This window comes from Dermacentor andersoni, chromosome 9 (genome assembly GCF_023375885.2).
Source record: "Dermacentor andersoni chromosome 9, qqDerAnde1_hic_scaffold, whole genome shotgun sequence".
Taxonomy (NCBI): Eukaryota; Metazoa; Arthropoda; class Arachnida; order Ixodida; family Ixodidae; genus Dermacentor; species Dermacentor andersoni.
The window spans coordinates 95,471,247-95,493,454 of NC_092822.1; the positions used below are offsets into that span (position 1 = coordinate 95,471,247).

General features: G+C 47.9%; 1 protein-coding gene across 1 annotated transcript in view; it reads right to left on the reverse strand.

Moving 5' to 3' along the window:
• The window catches only part of LOC129384141 (uncharacterized), a 64,519-nt gene that overhangs the window by 38,951 nt on the left and 3,360 nt on the right, over positions 1-22,208 (reverse strand). The window contains exon 2 of the mRNA XM_072284252.1: positions 11,785-11,818. Within this exon, the coding sequence (XP_072140353.1) occupies positions 11,785-11,818 (34 nt within the window). The remainder of the gene's footprint in view (positions 1-11,784; positions 11,819-22,208) is intronic.

Genomic DNA, 22,208 nt, shown 5'->3' on the forward strand with positions numbered 1-22,208 from the left:
GCCTGCCTCCTCGCTGGCCATGCCTCCCCTATTTCTTTGTCCCACCATGATTTTCTATGTTGTCGCGATTTGGTGCTGCGCATCATGCGTCGATGTAATAGCTGGTCCAGTGTTGGCACAAAACCGGGGAACGAGGTCTGTTAAGAAAAGCATCCGACCTTATTTCTTTTTCAAACACCTGATGCATATGAGAGAGAGAGAGAGAGAGAGAGAAACTTTATTTGGTTCCTTCAGGGATTTAGCGTCTCCAGGTCTCGGTCGTCTTGGGCGCCGGCGACTTGGAGCCTCTTCCGGCAAGGGTGGGCCCCTATTCCAGGGCTCCACTGAGCCTAGCTACCTCACTAGCGTGCTGCACTAAGGCCCTTTGGGCCGTGAGCTCGCAGCTGGTAAGCCGACTCTCCCATTGCTCCGCACTCGGGTTATTGTGTTGGTGGAATGATTTATTGTGTTTACATTCCCATGTGACATGATTAGTGTGGGTGTGGCGCCGCACCATAGGCAGGTGTCTCTGTATTGGGTTGGTACATTTTGTTTAGAATGTACAAATTTCGGAAGGAGTTTGTCTGCAATCTGCGCCAACTCGTTGCTTCCTCCTTCGTTAGAGCTTTGTGCGGTGGGGGATATTTGGCTCTCGTCCCTCTGTATAAGTTTAAGATTTCTGTGTATCCTCCCTCGCAAGCGTGTGGGTGATACTCCGGGGCACGCGACTGCTCTGCATATGAAACAAGCGCGCTTGCATCAGCCGACGTAGAGCCTTCGAGCGCATGCGCAAATTTTTTTCCCGCCTGCCGATAGCGTCAGTTGCTGGGACGCAGCATTTGAGTGAGGTAGTGCGTAGTGCTCCCCTCGGTTTCTTATTGCAAGGAAAATGGCGGAGCGACTGGAGCAGCGCAACTGCATCAAATTTTGCCAGAAACTGGGCAACAGCCAAGTGGAAAGCATTCGGAAGATTCAGACGGCTTTCGGTGACGATGCTATGAGCACCACAAAGATTAAGGAGCGGTACAACCGGTAGCAAGACGGCCGCACGTCGGTGCAGAAGGAGCCACGCTCCGGTCGGCCATCAACATGCCGAAATGACCAGGTCATTGCCGAAGTGCAGCTGTGGTGACGCGGGACCGTGGTGCGACCATCCGAGAAATTGCGGAAGAGTTAGGCATCAGCGCTTTTTCTGCACATTCCATTATGACCGGAGATTTGGCCATGAGAGGTTCGGCGAAACTCTTGCCGAAGGTGCTCACGGTGGAGCAAAAGCTACTTCTTCGTAAAGTTTAACAGGACATGCTGGATTGTACAAACAGTGACCTCGATTTCATGAACACCCTAACCACAGGTGACGAGTCTTGGGTGCATGGGTACGACCAGAAAACGAAATCCCAGTCGTCACATTGGAAGCAGTCCACGTCACCCAGACCAAAGAAGGCCTGCCAAGGGCGCAGCAACATCAAAGTGATGCTGACTACTTTCTTTGACTCCCACCGTGTGGTACACCACGAGTACGCACCGCAGGGTCAAACAATAACCAAAGAGTACCACAGGGATGGGCTCCGTCGCCTACTTGCTGCTGTGCCGCGCAAGAGACCAGAGTTGTGGTCAACAGGAAATTGGCGCATCCATCACGACAAGGCTCCTACACATTCCTCGCACTTGATCCAGACTTTTTGGTGAAAGCCAGACTTCTGTAGTTCAACAGGCTCCTTACTCTCCTGATATGGCCCCCTGCAACTTCTGGCTCTTTGCGAAAATCAAGAGGCCATTGAAAGGAGCGTGACTTCAGACAAGAGTGGACAATATAGCTGCAAGGACAGCTGAGCTAAACTTCATTCCGAAAGAGGCCTTCTTGGAATGCTTCCAATCATGGCAGCACCATGGGAAAAGTGTGTGGAGTCCCAAGGAGACTACTCTGAGGGTGATTAGGTTTCCAAAGCTCCAGTTATGCCACCTTTTTCTTCGGCCAAAGGTCGGATACGTGTCTAACAGACCTCTTTATGTCTTGGCTTGCGCCGTTGTTTGCTTGCCTCACATTATGCCGCTACCGTCGCGATTGCTCCGTGTGGCAGCTACCTGTCACAGCTGGACTGTGGCGACCGCTGTATGCGGGTGAATCCTTATGGAGACAGCAGTGATCGCTTCCAATGCTGTGCTTGCCCTCTTCATTTGTGTTGAAGCATTCGCGGAATGTAGTGAGGCCTTGTGATGCGAAAGCGTCATCAATACAGGTCACCCGTACCCGTGCACCCCATGTAGACTGCCCATCGCACCGTTGGGCGAAGGTTAGTAATTTCCACATCCAGGTGTTCCACTATCTGTTGGAGGAGCTCGCCGCAGGCATCTGTGCCTGCGATATATCTGAGATGTTGCCGTTGAAGTCCCCAACTATCAGCAGCTCCTTATCGCTTGCCTTATGTACCACGTCCTTGCATATGTGCTGCACTAGCGGCTCCTTGGAGTTCGATTGAATGTCGCGCACTGTGAAGTATACTACACGTATGGCCGTAGGCACAGTTAATACATCGCCGGGGATCCAAAGATGCTCGGCGCATTCTGCGCTGTCGTCTTCCCACTATAAACTCTGGCGCCACAGAATACCACCACCGCCTCTTTTGCGTGCATTACCGTTCCTGTTGCTGCCGGCCCAGTACCATTCTGTATGTATGGGTAGTTGTAAATCTCTCAGATGCGGCTCAGCCGCCACATACACAGAGCTCTTTTCTGCTTCCATGGCATGATACAACTCTTCCCATTTCCCCGCGTTATGGGCCATGTTCATATTCAAGTATCCATCTCTAATGACGTACGCTTTACTCTTCAGTCTTCGCCAGGGTCTCCCTCTCCCTACTGTCTGGGGCTTCGGGAAGCCTTGTTGCTGTTCCTCTAACCTTGCTTCCCTGCCGTCTGCAGCATCGCCTGTCCGAGAGCTGCCATGATCGATGCCATGCGGTGGGTGCATGGATGGGTGGTGGATGCATGGGTGTGTCCGTGTCTATTGTTTTGCAGGGCCAGGTGACGCAGGCATATGCGTAATTCCTCTTAGTGCTCTCCCATTAGAGTAGGTTGTGCGCTTCACCTATCGGAGCCCGTGTAGTGCTCACACACTCGATACCTGGGGTCCCAGTTTTGTGCATACTCCTCTCAGGCTTTCATTCAGGAGCTTGCACTCCTTGCGCACCATGTCCGTGCTTCATACTGGCTCGGGGACACCGTATGTGATGCAACGGTGTGAACAGGCCCTTGCCTGCCAAGTCTGTACCATGTCCTTGAGCTCGCGCGCTGCTATGTCAGGACTGGTGTCTTCGCTTATGGTATCATTAATATCAGTGTGTAACACCACCATCGCCTCAGTTGTGCCCCAAACCTCCGCTACTGCGTCCCCTTCTGCAGTCACTTCCCGGAAGGCGGCTTCCTTCTTTGATATAGCACAACCTTCCTCCACTTTGAGGCGTGTAGGGTAGCGAACCTCATTCTGTGAGCATTCACATCGCCGAAGACAAATGCACAGTGTCCTTTTTCCATAGTTCCCCGGGTGTTTCCTGCATTTGGCTGGAGCCCAATGGGATTACAAGGTTCTATCGGTGGTGGCCTCTCGCGTATCTGCTTTCGCTTCTTGTTCGTTTTTACCTGCCAGCCTGCATGTTCCGAAACTCTGCTGACATCAAGCACCTGATGCTCCGTCCCGTGCTTCTCGGCTGTCCCGGCGTGACTAGGCGGTGTTGTATGGGTGTGTTTCTATTTTTGCGTGCCCACCTCTCTCCAGTCCTTTGTGGGCAGCTCGGGTGTCTCCGATTTGATCTCTCGTGCTGTCTGGCTCCCCACTCCAGTGTCAAAAGTTTTCCTTCCACACAGGCCCTGTCTGTCGTCTCTCACTCTCTGGGTCGTGACTTCGCCTCCATTTGGTTCCCTTGTGACAAGAGGTTGTCGCAACTGTGGGTCATTTGCTGCCGCTGAGATTGAATTTCCTTCAGTTTTTGATCTTAAACTTCCGGCATCGCTGACTGTTCTTTCAGGCTTTGCGCTTACAGTTCCCACTCTTATGTTGTCTTAGCTGGCGCAAAAACTTGTGTCTTTTTTTTCTGTTCAGCCAGACGCAATGTTTACATTCATATCGATCCGCCGACCGTGCTTCCTCCAGAGACTGAAAGGGTGTGTCATCAATTTACATCCAAAGGTCGCAGCTTGTGTACTGCCACCCTGTAGCTTTTCTCGTTCCCAGCTCCTGTTGACGCGCTCCGTTTTGCTCGCGGCCGCCCCACGTTGTAGTTGAGACACAACGGCCAACGTTCAGATAGCCTGCGTTCGCGCACGGCCAAATCTCCGGCAGTGAGCTAACGTAACGACGTAGCTCGGCTATGGTAGCTAGGCACCGACTTGGCCGACTCGTGCCGCTTGCGCCACCTCGCGAGATATACGGGGCTGTGTGCGGGGCAAGCGTGGTTTGTTAGATCTCGTTGACACCCGATTGTTAAGCACGACGCGTTAGAACAATTCACAAGGCACGACTTACCAATGCCTCACTGATGAGTCTGAACACCCAAATATCGCATCAAAGCATTTGGTGGATCGGCTAGGCCAGGATGGCGCGGCTAAACGGAAATGTGACGCGACGCGACGCGACCCCACACAACTTTAGGATGAATGTTATCAGCGTCTCTTTTGGAATGGGGCAGAGGAATAGGCCAGCAAGCTCTTGCTATTATACTGCCTAATGTCCTGCCTAGGGTAAAAATGAAAAAATGAAAAAAAAAAAGACTGATGAACTTTCACAACCACATTTTCTGACTGCTACTCGGAACTCTCCCTTTGTACTTCTCCGGTTTTTGTCGTTCCCTACTTTTCTTCCACCAATCTTAGAATAACCTCCTACTACTCCCCATGGCGGACATGTTTACCTTTCCCCTGCTTTTGCTGAACCCAAGGGCTTCAAGGAGGCCAGTAGTGCCTAAATAGACCACTGGGCACATGTATTGACATTCTAATAAAACATGCTCCATTGTTTCCTTAGTTTTACTGCAGCAAGCACATGCTTCTTCATTCTTAAATGTTGCACCAAAAGTGATGAGTTTCCCTTTCAGTTATAATAATTTTTTTCTTTCCAGATTTCGTTTTTCCCCCCTTAAGTGGATACTCATGGCAGGTTTCTTTTCCATTACCGCCGCCCATGAGGTTCTCCGAGTTCCCGATTGAAGTTCCCGATTTTTTGCAGTGTTGCTTACCATACAGCTTGCATACTTGCTGGTAAGCTTCCTCGTTTTTTTCCTCCACTGTGAATCAATGCTATTCCTGTACAAATACCTGAATACTTTCCCAGCCCATTTATTTTCTTCCATATACCTCAGTCGTTCTTCATGATTAATTTTACTCTGAGCGTCCCTCACATCAAAACTTCTCCAGCCCGTACCACCCTGTACAACTTCATTTCCTACTTTTACCGTGACCGCCCGATGCGAAGCATCCCACTGACCTTTGGTTCCCATCGAGCCCCGATTGTATCCCTGATTTCAAGCAAACAACCGCATTTCCAAAAGAAAGTCCTGTAATCATTAGACCTTTCCAGATGCCTCGGTGTACCTTGTACCTATCGTATCGCCATAGCACTCTGTGCTTCATTATGCCGGCATTTTTCTTCCCCTTGATTGTTGTTTCTTCCTGTGTTTCCCTATATCTGTTGCCCTCTTTTATCCATATAGCAAGGTATTTATATTTTACCTTACGTATTTCCTGGCGCTGTACTGCCACAGTATGTTCACTGTTTTCATTGAATACCATAACACCTGATTTTCTAACCCTAAATTTCAAACCTAAATTCTCGGTTTCCACTGCACAGATGTTAGCCACATGTTGCAAATAATTTTGCTTCTGCGCTAGCGTCACAATGTCGTCCACATAACATAAACCTGGAAGCTGCTCCTCTACTACTGTACCCGCCTGTTTGTATGAGTGATTCAACCAGATATTTATTCCTCTTAGTGCCCTCTCCATCCTCACCATGTACATCATAAACAGGGAGATATAGGGCATCCCTGCCTCAGTTTCTTGTTGATAGCAACTTTCTCCTTGCTCCTCATCCATTCCCTTTCAATGCAAGCGGTATTTTCTAGGTAAAGCTCTCAAAACCTATAGACAATCGTCACCTAAGCCTTCCCCTTCCAGAATATCCCACAGCTGCGGTCTACGTTGTCATACGCTCCTGTAATGTCTAAAAAGGCTACATATAACGGTCTACATTCTACTCTTCATATTTCAATACACTGAGTAAGAACAAATATGTTATCATCCAAACTCCTACCTATTCTAAAGCCATTCGAAAGTTCTTCCAAAATGCCTTTATTATCTGCCCATGCTTGCAGATTTAATTTGATCGTCTGCATTGCTAGCCTTTATAATAATGATGTAATGGTCAACGGTCTATACAAGTGAACTATCTTTCTGCCCCATACCTTTATAAATTAAATTCATTCATTCTACTTTGTCGCCAACTGGCTGGTTTTCGTCTGTCTTTTAAAGCTTTTGTCATTGCTTTCACGAGCGCTGATTTACTTTTTGGTACTAGTTCATTATTCAGCCTAACAGGAACCTCGTCTAGCCATGTGGCTGTGTGCTTTTGTATTTTCGGCTTTCTTCCAGTTGAGATTTCTCAGTACCAGCTCCCTCTCCATCTGGTTCTCTTTAATGATTTCTTTTTTTTTTTTCATGAAGTAACCTCGTCGTTGTCTTGGAAAGATTCGGCTGTAGTTTATTGCCGCTTCCGCTTCCAGTTTGTTTCCATCTTCGTCCAGGATAGTTAGTATTGCTGTTGATTTCCTGCCTAATTATTTTAGGTGTTCCCAAAATAATCTATATGAAAAAAATGTCAAAATGTATTTCTGATAACCAACGTTCACTTTCACCCTTTATCTTTGCTTACAATAGTATTTGAACCATACAATTTTTTTTCTCCCGGTGTGTATTTCCCAATTACTGTTTACTTCATCCCGCGGGAACTGTGCCTTCTTCGCCTGCCTGTCCTCTCGAGATGCTTTCCGTCGTTCCACTATCGCTTCTCGTTATCATCCTGTTCCACCAGCTTTTCGTTTTTTTTTTCCTTTCCAACGAACACGTGGTTTCTCTTTCTGTATTTTTGTCGTTATTACGCTTGGAAGCTCACTATCTTCCCACTCTTGACTTGGCCATTTGCCAAGTTATTTCTCGACTTTAGTGACTATATTTGTTATTTGTTCAGCGCACAAATTTGCACTGGCCATTTTGCACTCCTTGCTCTCTTTCCCACCCCATATCCGATTTTCAAAATGATATGTTTACTGTCACTCCCTGTGCTCCTATGCCCTTCCTCATCAATGACCATTTATCTCAACTTATGAATTCCTTTTGTTATCAGACAGTTTTCAATGGTTGATAGACAGTTTCCCACTTCGCACGTAATCTGCCCTTCACACTTAGGCACGCTATTCACGATAACAAGGTTATGTTGTTCACAGAGCTCCTGCGTTGACTTCCCGTTGTTATCGCTATTGTCATCTAAATCTTGTATGTGGGCATTTATATCACCTAATAGGATAATTTTGGCATCATTCCCGAAACCCTTAATATCAGCGCTTATGCACTCCACTAACTCTTAATTCTTCTATGTGCAATTATTTCTGGTACAAAAATACGTAACGCCCAGCCAAGTTTTTTCCCCACTCAATGTGCCTGGTAACCAAAGAGGCTCTTGAAACTTTGAATTTACTCTTTTCCATTTGGCTACCAAACTGATAAGCATTCTGACTTCCTCTCCCTTTCTTTTTAACTTAGCTCTGTTGAACCCTTCCCAAACGTAATTCTCAATCACTGACGGTTCTTCTGGGTCTCTACGGTGCGTTTCTTTAACCGCATACACTTTTTGTTTTCTATTTCTTCTCCATTGAAGTGCTCCTCAATCTCTGCCCACTTTTCGTTTCTTCTGTTGCCCTACATGTTTACGTAGCCTATTGCATGGCGAGCTTTCTCGTTTCTTCCTTTTCGGTTAATAATCGTGATGCTATTCTGAGGTTCCCTTAGGGGACCTTCTTCCTTACTACCTACCCTGGCTTCCTGAAGCGCGTGTGGGCCTCCTAAAGAAGCAACAGCACGACTATCAAGTCACCAGCCCCGTTCTCGTCCAAGTAATTCAAGTGGATTCCGTTTCGCTTAAAACCACCACACCTTCTCACTTCCCTGTTTACTTCAACAACCTCCACACCTTTCTATCATCTCATATTCCATATTGCCTCATTAGCAGCCACTACGGCTCTTTGTACGTCTGTCTCGTACACGCACTTACAACATTGTGCACACTACGATACTCACCTGAGGGGATAGCTCGCGCAAGTTACTCACCCCCTTCGCCAAGAACTGGGCTAATCCTCTTCCATTACTGTTTAGGACGTCATTTAGCCCACCTGGTACTATTAGAAGGCTGTGCACGTAGGTATTTTCAGCGAGTTTGTTTTTGCTTGCTTCATGGCAGAACTCAGCGTCCGCTTCGGAAATGTACCTATCGGCACTATTCAATCGCCTGTAACCCTCTCCACAATTCCTTCTGAGCACCTAGCCAGGTTTGAGTAGCCGGAAATAGCCGCCATTTCACTCTCTCGCACCTCTCCCTCCTTCTCTTTGACCTTTTCCGCGTGAGTCGCGCTCCTGCTTTGCCTGTGGCGGCCTCAAAATAGGTGCCACACTTTCCAGCCACCTCCTCCCTACGTTACACGCATTCCCACATCCTTTGCTGACACTCCCTCTCCTGTCACGTTGTGGGACTACGTTCAATTGTCATGACCATTCTCGTTCACAATTGTGGCCCTGTTCGACGTTTCCTCGGCTGCTTGCGGTCTGTCTTCCAGTACCTTCCGTTCATCACGCTCCCTATTTAGCTCATTCTTTTGCTGTTCAACCTATTTGAAAAGCTCTTCCTGGAAAGCCTCCATTTTCTTCAGCCTGGCATCGATATCAGAGTGTGTGCCGATTGATTCGATTCCCTCTCCATGCTCATCTGTCCCTTCATCTGCCTTGAGGGACCCACCGCACACTACAGGCTTTCACGGCTTTGAACGGATGGGGCCGATATTTTATTTGTTTGAAAAGCGGCAAGCAGCAAGCTTATACATGTTTTCATCAGTCTGCGTTTCGCATGGATCCATTCATTTGAAGAGAGAAAGGGCAATATTGATAAACCATAACTAGGCTGGCTTCAGAAGAGGCAACTGAAGTGGGAGGTAAGGCCGCAAGGCAACCAGTAGGTAAGTACTCCCAAGTAACACGGGACCTATTAAAAAAACGACAAGGAATGATTGTGTCCAACAAAACTGATCAAAAAGCAGAAACTAAGAGATATTAGAAATTATATATTCAGAAAGACGGAAAAAGCAGTAAAAAATCGACCCAGCCTGAAAACAGTGAGAACGAAACTAGGCATCGGACAAACCAAGATATATGCGCTGAAAGACAAACAGGGTAATATCAGCAATCTCTAAGACAGAGCAAAAGCAGCGGAAGAATTCGATACTGACCTGTACAGTACCAAAACCAGCCACGATACCTCCATTCAAAGTAGTAATGAACAAGTTAGAGGCTCCTGCCATAATTAGCAATGAAGTTAGAAGGGCACTGCAAGACATGAAACTGGGAAAAGCAGCCCGAGAAGATAGACTACCAGTCGATTTAATCAAAGATGGTGGAGATATAATACTTTAAAAACTAGCCACTCTTTATACGAGGTGTCTATCGACTGCAAGGGTCCCAGAAAAATGGAATGCAAGCATTAAACTAATCCAGAAAATGGAGACGTTAAAAGAATTGAAAAATGATAGGCCCATTAGCTTAGTCCCAGTATTATATCAAATATTCACGGAAATAATCTCCAATAGAATAAGGGCAACACTAGACTTTAGAGTCAACCACGGGAACAGGCTGGCTTCAGGAAGAGACACTCTACACTGGATCACATCTATGTCATTTATCAGATAATCGAGAAATCCGCAGAGTACAATAAGCCTCTCTATATGGCTTTCATAGATTACGAAAAGGCATTTGATTCAGTAGAGATACCAGCAGTCTTAGAGGCATTATGTAAGCAAGGAGTACAACAGGATGCTTACATAAATATCTTGGAAAGTATCTACAGAGATTCCCCAGCTACCGTAATTCTCCACAAGTAGGAAGATACCTATAAAAAGGGGGTCAGACAAGGAGACACAGTCTTACAACGCTATTCACCGAATGCTTGTAAGTATTCATGCAAATAAAGTGGGAAGGCTTAGTAGTAAGGATCAACGGCAAATATCTCAGCAACCTCAGATTTGCAGATGACATTGTCCTGTTCAGCAACACCGGGGATGAGTTACAACAAATGATTGAGGGCCTGAACAGAGAGAGTAATAAAAGAGTGGTGTTGAATGTCAATATGCAGAAGACAAAGGTAATTATCAATAGCCGGGCAAGGGCACAAGAGTTCAAAGTCGCCGGTCAGTCTGTAGGGTCTGTGAAGGAGCACATTTACCATAGGTCAATTACTCACAAAGGACCTTGATCAAGAGACTGAAATTTGCAGAAGGATAAAAATAGGTTGGAGTGCCTAAGGCAGACATTGTCAGGTCCTGACTGGAAGTTCACCGTTAGCATTAAATAGAGATGTCTAAAATCAATGCGTTCTACCTGTGGTCATATGGGGCAAAAACTTTGAGACTGACAAAGATGCTGAAAACAAGTTAAGGGGGGACGTGGCTTTGAGAATCAACTTCCTTGTTTCTTCGTGGATTTTGATGAAAATTCGCACAAATGTTTAGAATGTCCCCTGATGCTCCCATAAAAGTTTCAGAGCGATATCTTGAGAACGTTTGATTCAATTTTATTGAGCAGAATTTTTCTCCGTCTTACTTGTGGATAGCGTGAGGAAATTAAAAAAAACGTGATAGAAGGCTTGTTAAGTATTGACTGCATAGCTAAATACGTCTTCAACGTCGTGACATTCTTGCTTTTTTTTTCACAACACAAATTTTTTGGAGTGACATTTTTGGTACTTTCACATCAAGCACACTTTCAGGGTAGACGGATAGCCATATCGTAAACTTACAAAGGGCCAAGATAAGAAAGCGAGAATACAACCTGCATTGCAGCCCAAGGAACGTGACAAAGAAAACGGAGTCAAAATATGTCAAACGGTAACAAAGAAATCAACTCCAGAAACTGCAGAAAGGCAGAAAAAGTTGAGAAAACGGCTCTCAAAGTTTCCCCTTCTCTTCACTTCTCTAAAGGTGCCATATTTGTAGTCTTTGGGGTGTTTTCTGAAGTAGGGCTTCTTGTACATGTGGCCTCTGGTCTGGAGCGCTCCCCCACTTTTTGTTTTTATAGGGCATTCTTCGGAGCTGCTGCTGCTGCTCTACAAAGAGCATGGTGCCTAGGTTGCAAACCACGTGACGTGCATAACTCTGTGTGGGCATCAATATAGTTTCAGTGTACATTCAGGCAGCCTGTACCCACAGGCTGCCCGATTGATAGCAATCTCCAATACAATCAGTGAGCCTTTTTTTTAGAATTGACCATGTTACTGAATGAAGGCTCTGATTGTCAGTAGCCTGCCAAGTCATCTTTACTTGACAATCGCGGTAGAACTTAGGATCAGAGAGCCAGTGATAGATGTGCAGCTGCTATAGGTGCTTTCCAGAATTTTACTTTGGTAGGGTGCCTCGATCACTTCTGCGGCCAGGCGTCTGTGCCAGCCCAAGGGTTCTAGTGAACAGAAAACATCTTGAATCATGAAATACTGTGGCTTACCAATGGCAGCGGCATCCTGCTGGTGCTCGTCCATCTGCAGCAAAACAAATAAAGGCTATTATTACTTAGCACACCTATGAGCCATATGTCAGCTTATGAGCCACATCATTTGTTATAAGAAAAACATCAATGCCCAAGCACTCCGTACAGATGGTTAACCAGTGAAGCTGAAATGTGCAGCACTGGTTATCACTGGATTAATGCCGACAGTTCATTCAACGACTGCTTCGTAGGTTGCCAGACTCTTGGTACGAAGTTGCTGCTTGCGCTCGGCTGCACAAGCCTGCTGTTGTGGCGGGTCAGCAACATTAGGCCGACGTAGGGCAACACTGCACTTCAGTCAATCAAGGGAACAGGCTGGCTTCAGGGAGGTATACTCTTCAATGTATCAACACACTATTTCCAGACGTATGTCCATGGAAGATAAAGAAGACAGTTCTGATAGTTCTAGCTACTGGCTTTTCCTAAAGATTGTCAGTGCAGAATGGAAAATGTGAAATTTTACGACCACATGCTTGTATGCTACTGCAGCTCCCGGTTAAGAGGAACCGCTGCCCGCTTCGCCGTCGTGAAAAAAAAAAAATCGGTCCAAGACCACTCGGGCTCGGCGGCTGGATGCCTGCCCAATTCGCCGCTTAGGCGGGCAGATTTTGTCACGTTTTTTCGTGTGAACATAGCCTGAAAGGTGAATCTGAGCTGGTTCGCTGGGAGGGCCGCTGAGGGGACTCCACTCGCCGCCTTGCCTTACATTCTCTTACCCTGGAAAACTGGACGGTGTGGGGATTCTGAGCTGGCTCTCTCGCTTTACTGGTGGTGATGGTAAACTTTTTCGCTTTAGTCCTGTAACGTAAGCGTCGTGGTTGGCAGTGAACTGCCAGGGGCCTTCAGTTGTACCCGCTTATAGTGCGGTTGAGCCAGCATAAATCATCTTGCAGTAAACATAGTTATAAATCCAAGCAGTTCAAACGTACTGCGTAACAGGCATTATGCATTTTTCAGTGATGGAGCGACCCAAAACCACAATCAGGGTGTCTACCAAGTCGACATTTCTAAATTCCCGGAATTTTCCAGGTTTTCCCTGAGTGCCATTGCAAAATTGCGTGAGTGACACAGAACGTTGTTTTATGTCAACGACCGCCCAACACCATGTTGCTCGATGATGTCACTTCCTAGTAAGCATGCTTTTTGAAAAACAAAGCAAACAACTTAATCCTGTGTGAATAGTAAGGAGTGGTTATTTTTTTGAAAAAGAAATCAGAAGGGAGGGGTTATGTAAAATGCACAGCGAATAAGGGATCTTCGAAAGTAATAGTAAAACCCATTACAAATCGAGTCGAACATTCTCAAACACAAATAAAGAGATGCATACAGAATATTTTTGAATATGAGCTATTTTTATCAGCAAATTGGTTTGATGCCTGAACTTTATCGCAGGTGAGATTCTCTCGGAACAGCTGGTAAGTCAACCTCAACTGTCCTGACATACTCTCAGCCCAGGCACAACATCTCAGTGTTGCGTTTCACTGTTTTAAAGAGTTTTTTTTTTTTTCTTGGACGAGGGACACCTGCATCTCGGCGTCAGCCAACACTTTGCTTTTAGAGTGCAAGCTCCTTGAAAAAAACCGGCGGCATGCTTCCTTTCCCGTTCATTCCTCAATGTGTACGTCCTTTGTGTTGTTCTCTTTCGGCTGCGCATTCGCCACACGGACTATTTGAAGCATCTTCTTGGACAGTTGTACAGTCAGCGTCCGGTTTTTCGGACTGCCTAGGAGGCGCGAAAGCGTCCCAAAAAATGAATGCATGTCTTTTACAGACCTTAAGGGCTCAAATCGCCACAAGTACGTCCGAAAAACCTCTGAAGGCCGGCCAGTACACTTGTTAGGCATATCGGTAGTCGTACTGTGACGGGAGGTGGTGGGTGCAAGCGTGCACAATTCAGGAATACATACTGTATCCCGTGACAGTTGCCCCTTCCCACACTTGTTAAGCTTCACAGCGTAATACTGCTGTAATGAGCCAAAGCTGACTTTCGGGAACCGGCATTATGCAACGCGCCGTGCTTTCCGAACTTCGAAGCCAATCGCGATGACCACAAAGGCGGTGTCGGTGCCATTGCTGACAGCAGCAAATTATTTCAACGAAAAACACGGCACAGAATGGCAAGAAGCTTAATACCGAACCTCGAAGCAGCTAGGCCTAGCATTGCCGAGGTGCTGGCTACGGCTGCCAGCGGATCTACGTGCGAGTGTGCCGGTGCGAAGCGGCGAGGTTATCAAAATGGCGGCGGTTGTGGCTTTTATTAATGCCGTTTCGGATTTGTGGTGACGGCAAAAAGTCCGGAAAATCGTACAGCAAAGGGTTTTTATGTTCGAAATTTCAGACGTTCTTATACATTGACTCTATGGAGTAAGTAGTGGTGCCGTGAAGCTGTCCGTACGGAAAGCCGCTTGTTGACTGTACTCTGGCAACTCCTCCAGCCAACGACGTGGTGTCAAAGACCATTCGTTACGATTCTCAATAAAATTATAGCTAATTTTCCCTGATGGAAGCACAAATTCCCTGAGTTTTACCTGAGTTCTTCCACACTACTCAAAATCACCGAGAATTCCCGGTTGGTAGACATCCTGTTTGCGCTTACCGCTGTTATAAACTGAATAAAATATTGCAGAAGTATTGCAGAAACACTGCATTTTATGGTTCCGCTAGTTCAACGTAAACCTTGATGCATGCATAACTTTCAGGGGGGGGGAAGAAAGTCGCAGTTATAGCAATAGCAAGGTGTCACACAACAGCACGAAGTAAGGTTCCTAGTTTTATCAGTCGCATAAATTGTAGAAGCCATTCGCTTTATAATTTATTTAACAAAGCATGTTATCATACGCGGAACCGGCAAACATGAACATATCTCACTCGACGACCGCGAACACTCGCCGTCAAAGCTGGGGTGATGAAGAGTTCTGGCAGATGGGAGCGAACGCTTCATGCCGCCTCTCGCTTAACGCGAGAGTCACCACTAGACACGCGGGAAGGACGCGCACATGAAGCCAGCAGTCATCTCGGCTCGCCCAGCCTTTCCAAGTGCCGCAGATTACCTCCAAGACAAAGCAAGGGCCGCGTATGCGTTGAGCCGAGCAGACAGCCAGCGCCGCGACGGCCGGGCTGGAGGAGGAGCTCACGGGGATTAATTGACTCGCAATTCTAGAGCAAATTTTACGGACAACGGCATCGCTTGCGCGCAGCTCCCATGAGTTACAATATGTATTACTCCCTCGCCTACTCCGAATCTGAGCATGGACATGGGCTCTTGGAAGTTAGGTTTTCTATAATCGGCGTTAATGGCCCCGTCATTCAGATATGTCACTAAAATAAGCCAAAATTAAGTGTAGACCACGGTGGTGTGAAACACTACAAGCGCCAACGCCGGGATGCTCGTTGAGCAAGGAGTAGCGGCGCCATCTGTTGGCAGCTAGTGAGCCACTGATCTTGTGCAAATCACCCGTGTGACACGGATTATGTCATACACTTTAGACGAACGCTATAACATTCGAGGAGACAGTTCGCAGCTGCTGAAGGGTGCGACACAGAGCTAGTTGGCATACTGCAGCTTGAAGTAGGAACAGCGCGAGGTACGAGGAGTACAGCGCTGTTTCAGTCTCACACTGTTCCCGCTACAAGATGGGAAACAAAATTGAGCGCCGTAAGCGAGCAACAGCAAGACTTAAGCTGTTGGAAAATTTTGTGGTAGGACTATCGCTTGAGATCCCACAAAGAGCACTGAATTTCCCGCAAAACAAATGACCTTAACTGGGCCCTGTGCCTCAAATTATGCACGTTATTTTCAATCCACGTTTGCTTCATAATGGACACGGAGCAGCGCATTACGACAGTGACAAAGAAGACAAATTCAGAACGCTTAGAACTTATTCATCTTCTTAATCTTGGTGCCTCTCGCATTGCGCTGATCCGTGTCTATTATGAATACAAACCAAGTAGCCCGGCAACGTGCCCTAGGAAATTTCATGTTTGCTTACTGTAGCACTTGACGATGCCTCCAGCGTCAGTGGAAACGCCGAAATCATTGCATTCGATATTTTATTTTGCTCGTAGCGGGACACCCACGAAGGGCAATGTGGCACCCGCTCCGGGGACTGCTTCGCAAACGGCATTGAAACAGAACGGTCAAGAAGAAAAAAAGAAATTGTACAAGGAACTTGAGATTCATGTCAACTCTTATAGGTCCGAATCTGCCATAAGAGTTCACGTGAATCTCAAGTTCTCAATCTCAATCCCAGACAGAGCACGATAGAAACCAGCCAAACGTACTATAAGCAAGCGTACGTAAAGAAGAGTGTCAAACGGAGAGGAAACACATAAAAGCGACATTTAGCCTTTTTGTTATACGACCACCTACGGAATGAATACATGAACACAAGATGGGACCGCCCTGGTGATTTTTACTGGCACCCAGTTGATTGACTGATTCACTTTTATTTATTTCTTTTCTAACATAAGCTGGGCGGCGACAAGCAGTCACGCAGCCTGCTTGATATAATCGGGCATTGTATACGTATCTTGCCGTGTAGAATTTTGCCTATCCCTCCTCCTTGATATGTTCTTTCTTCGTGAAAAACCTCTATCTCTATATTGTACGGATGCCTATGCCTGTAATGGCTCCGGTTGTATCAAACACTTCCCTGCTTTTGCCTATCAATACTCAACTTCTGCTTATCTGTCCACAGTATCAACAGCGCTAGTAGTGACACCTAATTGTGGTGTTGACCGAAGGTGGACTCAGACTCCAGCCGTCCCGAAGTAAAAGCCGTTTATTTAACACATACAACCAATATATATAATGAAGAACAGAAGCGCCCCCTGGGGAATAAAGAACCGAAATGAATAACGAAACTGAATATAACATACTCCCTCCCTTATTTTTAGTAGTTAGTTGTTAGTAAGTATTAGTAACGAAAACCCCAAAGCATGCACACTGTACTTATTTACACATATTTACAACCTATGTACACAATGACAGACAACGAACTAATTGGTCTGATAGTCTTTGAGCCAGGCCGGTGGCCGGCGCTCTCGGGTCGGCCGCGTTGGACGTCTCACTGGCGACGGGCTCGTTGACTGCTGCTGCGCTATGCCAGGACGCAGTTCTTGCGTCCTGGGAGAAGGAGGCTGTAGCACGGCAGGCTGCAGCACATCGGGAGACAGCGGCTGCGGCGTGGCAGGTTGCAGCGCCTCAGGAGACCGCGGCTGCGGCGTGGCAGGTTGCAGCGCCTCAGGAGACCGCGGCTGCGGCGTGGCAGGTGGGCCTGGTCCCCAGGTGCCCCTCTCCGGAACCCTGGAAAGCTTGGAGGCATTCCACGTACGGCAGTCTCCAAGTCTGAAAGAGGCTGGTCCCCTCCTCTTGATCACCTCAGTGGGTGAAGAAAAGGCGCAGTCTCCCTTGAACCGAACGGACGGTTTTTTGACACGGACAAAATCGCCTACGGCTATCTTCGTCTTCTTGGCGGCTCTTCTTTTGTCCGTGTAGTGCTTGCTGCTTTGCTGCTGACGCCGAACCCTTTGACGAAGTCGCGCCAACTCCTTGGCTGGATCTTCCGCAAATGCTGGTGCCGAGAAACCCACGATATCCAGCCTGGTTCGGGGCATTCTACCATGCAGCAGAACTGCTGGGGCGACTCCGGTGGTGGCGTGCGGAGTACAGCGGTAAATGGCAAGGTATTCTGTGACAGCTTGCCGGAGTGGTCGTCTTTCGAGGAGTGAGACTTGAATGAAGTTTTTCAATGTGCGATTGAAACGTTCTATTTGCCCATTGGCTTGGGGGTAGTATACTGAAGAATGTGAAAGACTGATGCCTCTGTGTTGCAGGAAAGTTATGAACTCACGCGAAGTGAACTGAGGTCCATTGTCACAAACGATCTCTTCCGGGTAGCCTTCCCGGGCAAAAACACTTCTTAAAAAGTCTTTCACGGTGCTCGTGGACACTTCGCTGCAAAAATACACCTCTGGCCATTTCGAATGGTAGTCAACAAGCGTTACAGCAAATCTGCTGTTGTAGGCTGCATGCTCCAAAGGACCAACAATGTCTAGGCCAAGCTTTTGCCACGGTCGCTCAGGCCATTCAACAGGTTGCAACGGTGCTGGTGATGTTTTGGCGGACTTATCTGCCTCCAGGCAGATATGGCAGTTATTTACTGCCGTTTCCACTTGCTTATCCATTCGTGGCCACCAGAACCGCTCACGCAGTCGCGCCTTCGTGCGCGTGATACCCGGATGTGTCTCGTGCGCGATGCCGATGATCTGAGCCGTGAGGGAGGACGGAACAACGAGGCGCTCTCCACGCTGTAGCAGGTTATCGACAACAGAAAGTTCTTCCCGAATGGCGTAGAATGGTTTCGCCTCTTCTGGTATGGACTTCTTTGGCGGCCAGGAACTCAGCACGAATGACTTGACGGTTTCCAGGCAACTGTCGTCGAGGGCGGCCTGCCTGAACTTCTCCTTAGTCACGCAGGCTGGCTCAATGAACGAGACAATTTCTTCCTCCTTAGCAATCTCTGCCTCCGAGGTAGGTGCTGGTAGCCGAGAAAGTGCATCTGCTACAGTGTTTGTGGACCCCTTGCGGTATTCAACAGTGAAATTGTAGCAAAGCAGTCGTGCACTCCAGCGTGCGATTCGAAGTGGGCGTCTTCCATGTCCTTGTGACGACAGCAAGGACACCAGTGCCTGGTGGTCTGTTCGAATTGTGAAATGGCGACCCCACAGGTACGTGTGCCATCGCTCACACGCCCAAATGCACGCAAGTGCTTCTCGTTCACCGACTGAATATTTTCTCTCTGCAGGCGACAGTGTACGAGATGCGAAAGCGACTGTGCGGAGCTCGTGGCCACTTTGTTGCTGCAGGACTGCTCCCAGCCCACAGTCGGACGCGTCGGTCGACACAATTACTGGCAATGACGGATCGAACATCTGGAGGACTGTACTTGACGAAAGCATTTCCTTGACCCTCCGGAAACTGCTGTCTGCTTCGGCAGACCAGATGAATGGCTCATTTTTGCGAAGTAAGACTCTCATAGGCTCAACCACTTGTGCCAAGTGTGGAACAAACTTGGAGTAGTATTCTACGAGGCCCAGAATTGAACGAAGGGCGGCCACATCAGTTGGCACTGGTGTGTTAACTATGGAGTCTACTTTCTCTGGAAGTGGCAAGATACCACGTGCAGTGACCTTGTGCCCTAGAAAGGCAAGTTCTGGAACGTCGAAAAGGCATTTGTCGTTCAGTTTCAGACCTGCGTTCTTGATCTTTTGCAGCACGGTCTTCAAGTTTGAAAGGTGTTGTTCTGCGGTCATGCCAAAAATGATGACATCATCAATGTAGAACAACACGCCAGGGCAGCGGTCAAGGATTTTCGCCATCATCTTCTGAAATGCCGCTGGGGCAGAAACCAACCCAAAGCAAACTCTTTTAAAACGGAAAAGGCCATCATGGGTGATGAAAGCTGTCAGATCCCTGCTGTCAGGGTGCAAGAGAACCTGATGGTAAGCAGAAGCCAAGTCAAGTTTGGAGAAGTGTGTAGCGCCTACCAAAGCGTGAAGCAGCTCCTCTGTATGGGGCAATGGGAAACTGTCTGGAACAATAGCTTTGTTCGGCTCTCGAAGATCTACACAGATCCTGATGCTACCATCTTTCTTGTTAACAACAACAATGGGGGACACCCATTCAGAAGCATCGATCCGCTCGATGATGTCAAGGCTCAGCAACCTATGAAGCTCATTTGATACTGGTGAACGGAGAGAATACGGCAGACGGCGAAGCTTCGAAGTTACAGGCTGCACGCCTTGCCGTGTCTTGATGCGATGCGTGAACCCCTTAGCGAGACCCAACTCGGGACTGAAAAGTGAACTGAACTCATGTGCTAAGGCTGGCGGAAGAGCTTTGTTATGGGGCTGCGTGCTTGACGATGTGGAAATAGAACAGGATAGCGGGTCAACAACAGTCGGCTGCGGAGTAACGGACGTGTATAGGCACTTGAGAGCAGAACCCTCAATGCGAAGATCTAAGGCTTTAATGCCGTCTAGACCGATCAGAGAAGTGCCTCGGTGAACAACATAAAAACGTAGCGACGCTGTGCGGCCTTTAAATCGAACGTCTGCCTGGAAACAACCTAGCACTGGAATCAGCCGTTGAGAGTAGTCAAACAGACTAACATGCGGAGCAGGCAGGAGCTGAACGCTCTGAAAATATCGACTGAATTCTTGTTCCGACAGGATTGAAACAGACGACCCTGAATCAACAAGGAATGTCAAAGTGACATTCGCGACTTGCAATTGAATATGAATTCCGCTACGCGCGGAACGTTGCACAGTCAAAACATCCTCAGCACTGCTGGATGACGAAACATCTTCATGAAATTCAACTTCACGTACTCGGCCTTGCATTTGGGTTAGCTTGCGGTTGCATACCCTTTGAAAGTGGCCCTTGTGACCGCAAAACGAACAAGTCTTGCCATGCGCTGGGCACTGTGGCGCTGACGCGATGTGGTCCCGCGAACCGCATCGGAAACAATGTGGCGAGCCGGAGCGGCTACTCTGTTCTCGGTACCGCTGAGGGGGGCGGTTCCGCTGCGGCGCACGTGAGCCGCTCGCGCTCCTCGTTAAATTCTGCTCTACGGTGGCTGCCGGTCGTGAATTCCTTTTTTTCGAAGAATGCGACGATGGTTTTCGACGCTGGCGCAATGAAATTGCTTCGACCGAAGCAGAAAGCTCTTTTAGCTCTTCAGCCGCCTGCTCAAACTGAAGTGCAATTCGAACAGAATTCTCGAATGAAAGTGTGGAACCCTCGAGCAGTAACCGCTCACGTACGCGAGGGGAAGCTACGCCGGCAACGAATTGGTCCCGCAAAGCATCATCTTGCGAGGCAAACGAGCAATGTGACGCTAGCTCCCGTAGAGCGGCAACAAAGTCATGAACGGACTCGCCTGTGTGTTGGCTGCGGCGGTGAAAGCGATGACGCTCGATGATAACGTTGCGCGACGTCGAAAACTGTAGCCGTAATGCGGCGAGTGCAGAGTCGTATTCGTCAGGAGGGGCCACGGCAGACTTGTCATCGGCGCGTGCTGCGGCACTTGGCGCGGCCGGTGCTGCGGCGCTCGTCCCTGCATGTAGCGTCTGATAAATACGCTGGCCCTCCGCCCCCAAACAATGCAAAAGAATAGCCTTGCGTTGCTCCGACTTGAATGCGGCGGCTCCGGATGCCAGCAAGTACACGTTGAACATCTGCTCCCACTGCTCCCATGGCAATGAGGGACGGCCGGGCGTCGGAAGGAAAAACGGCGGCGGAGCAAGCCCGGTGAAGCTCATGGTGGCGGATACGGACGGCGCAGCGGGGCTGGGGGTACGTTCACGACATCCTCGTCGCCAATGTGGTGTTGACCGAAGGTGGACTCAGACTCCAGCCGTCCCGAAGTAAAAGCCGTTTATTTAACACATACAACCAATATATATAATGAAGAACAGAAGCGCCCCCTGGGGAATAAAGAACCGAAATGAATAACGAAACTGAATATAACACTAATGACGTACTGTTTAACTACAATACGCTAGAAATGTTTTTGTGGCACATGACTGTTCCCATCGAAAAATAAGGATACCATGCAGAAAATGTGAAGCATGACGACAGCCTTGAGCAGGCAGCTAAGTAGTTATAAGCAGAGAAAGAGAGAGAAGTGAACTTTAAACGAGACTAAATTAATAGTTGAGACCCTGACAGAAGAAGCTAGCGTAGAGGACATGGGGACGCCACGTGGTTAGGCCGCCCTGCCAGCACTACTTGGCATTATGGGTCATCCGTCTTGGTCGCACACTCCGAGGGTGCGAGCGCGGGAGCTTGCCGAAAAATTGTCCAAAAGTTTGATCATTCTGGTTGAACTCGGCGTCACATGATGGCGCCACGAGATAAGTTATCTGTTGTTCAACCAGGCAGGACCACGGGTAACGTCCACATCCCAGAAGCGCTGAGGTACAAAGTTAATGCGAGTGCTAAGAGACATTTAGAGTTTTGGAGAAAAAAGAATTCGGCAGAATGATCCCTCCTCGCGATTATACTGTCGACGTTCATACGATTATCATTCAAGCAATGTATAGCGGCACACCGTATTGCCACCACCGAGATGCGTCGCGTATGTATGATGATGATGATAATTTAATGTTATCACCATTGAAACGGGACGGTGAAAAATAGTCACCAAGACTGGCTGATTTAATAACGTATGGTATGCATGTTTTTCTTATCTAGCCTTCTTGCGGGCATGTCCTTAAGCTTCCCCCCCCCCTTCAAAATCTACCTTGTACCGCTAGCCATGACTGTAATAGATCTGGTCGTATGAATTTCTTCCCTGCTTTTTTTTCTCCACCAATAC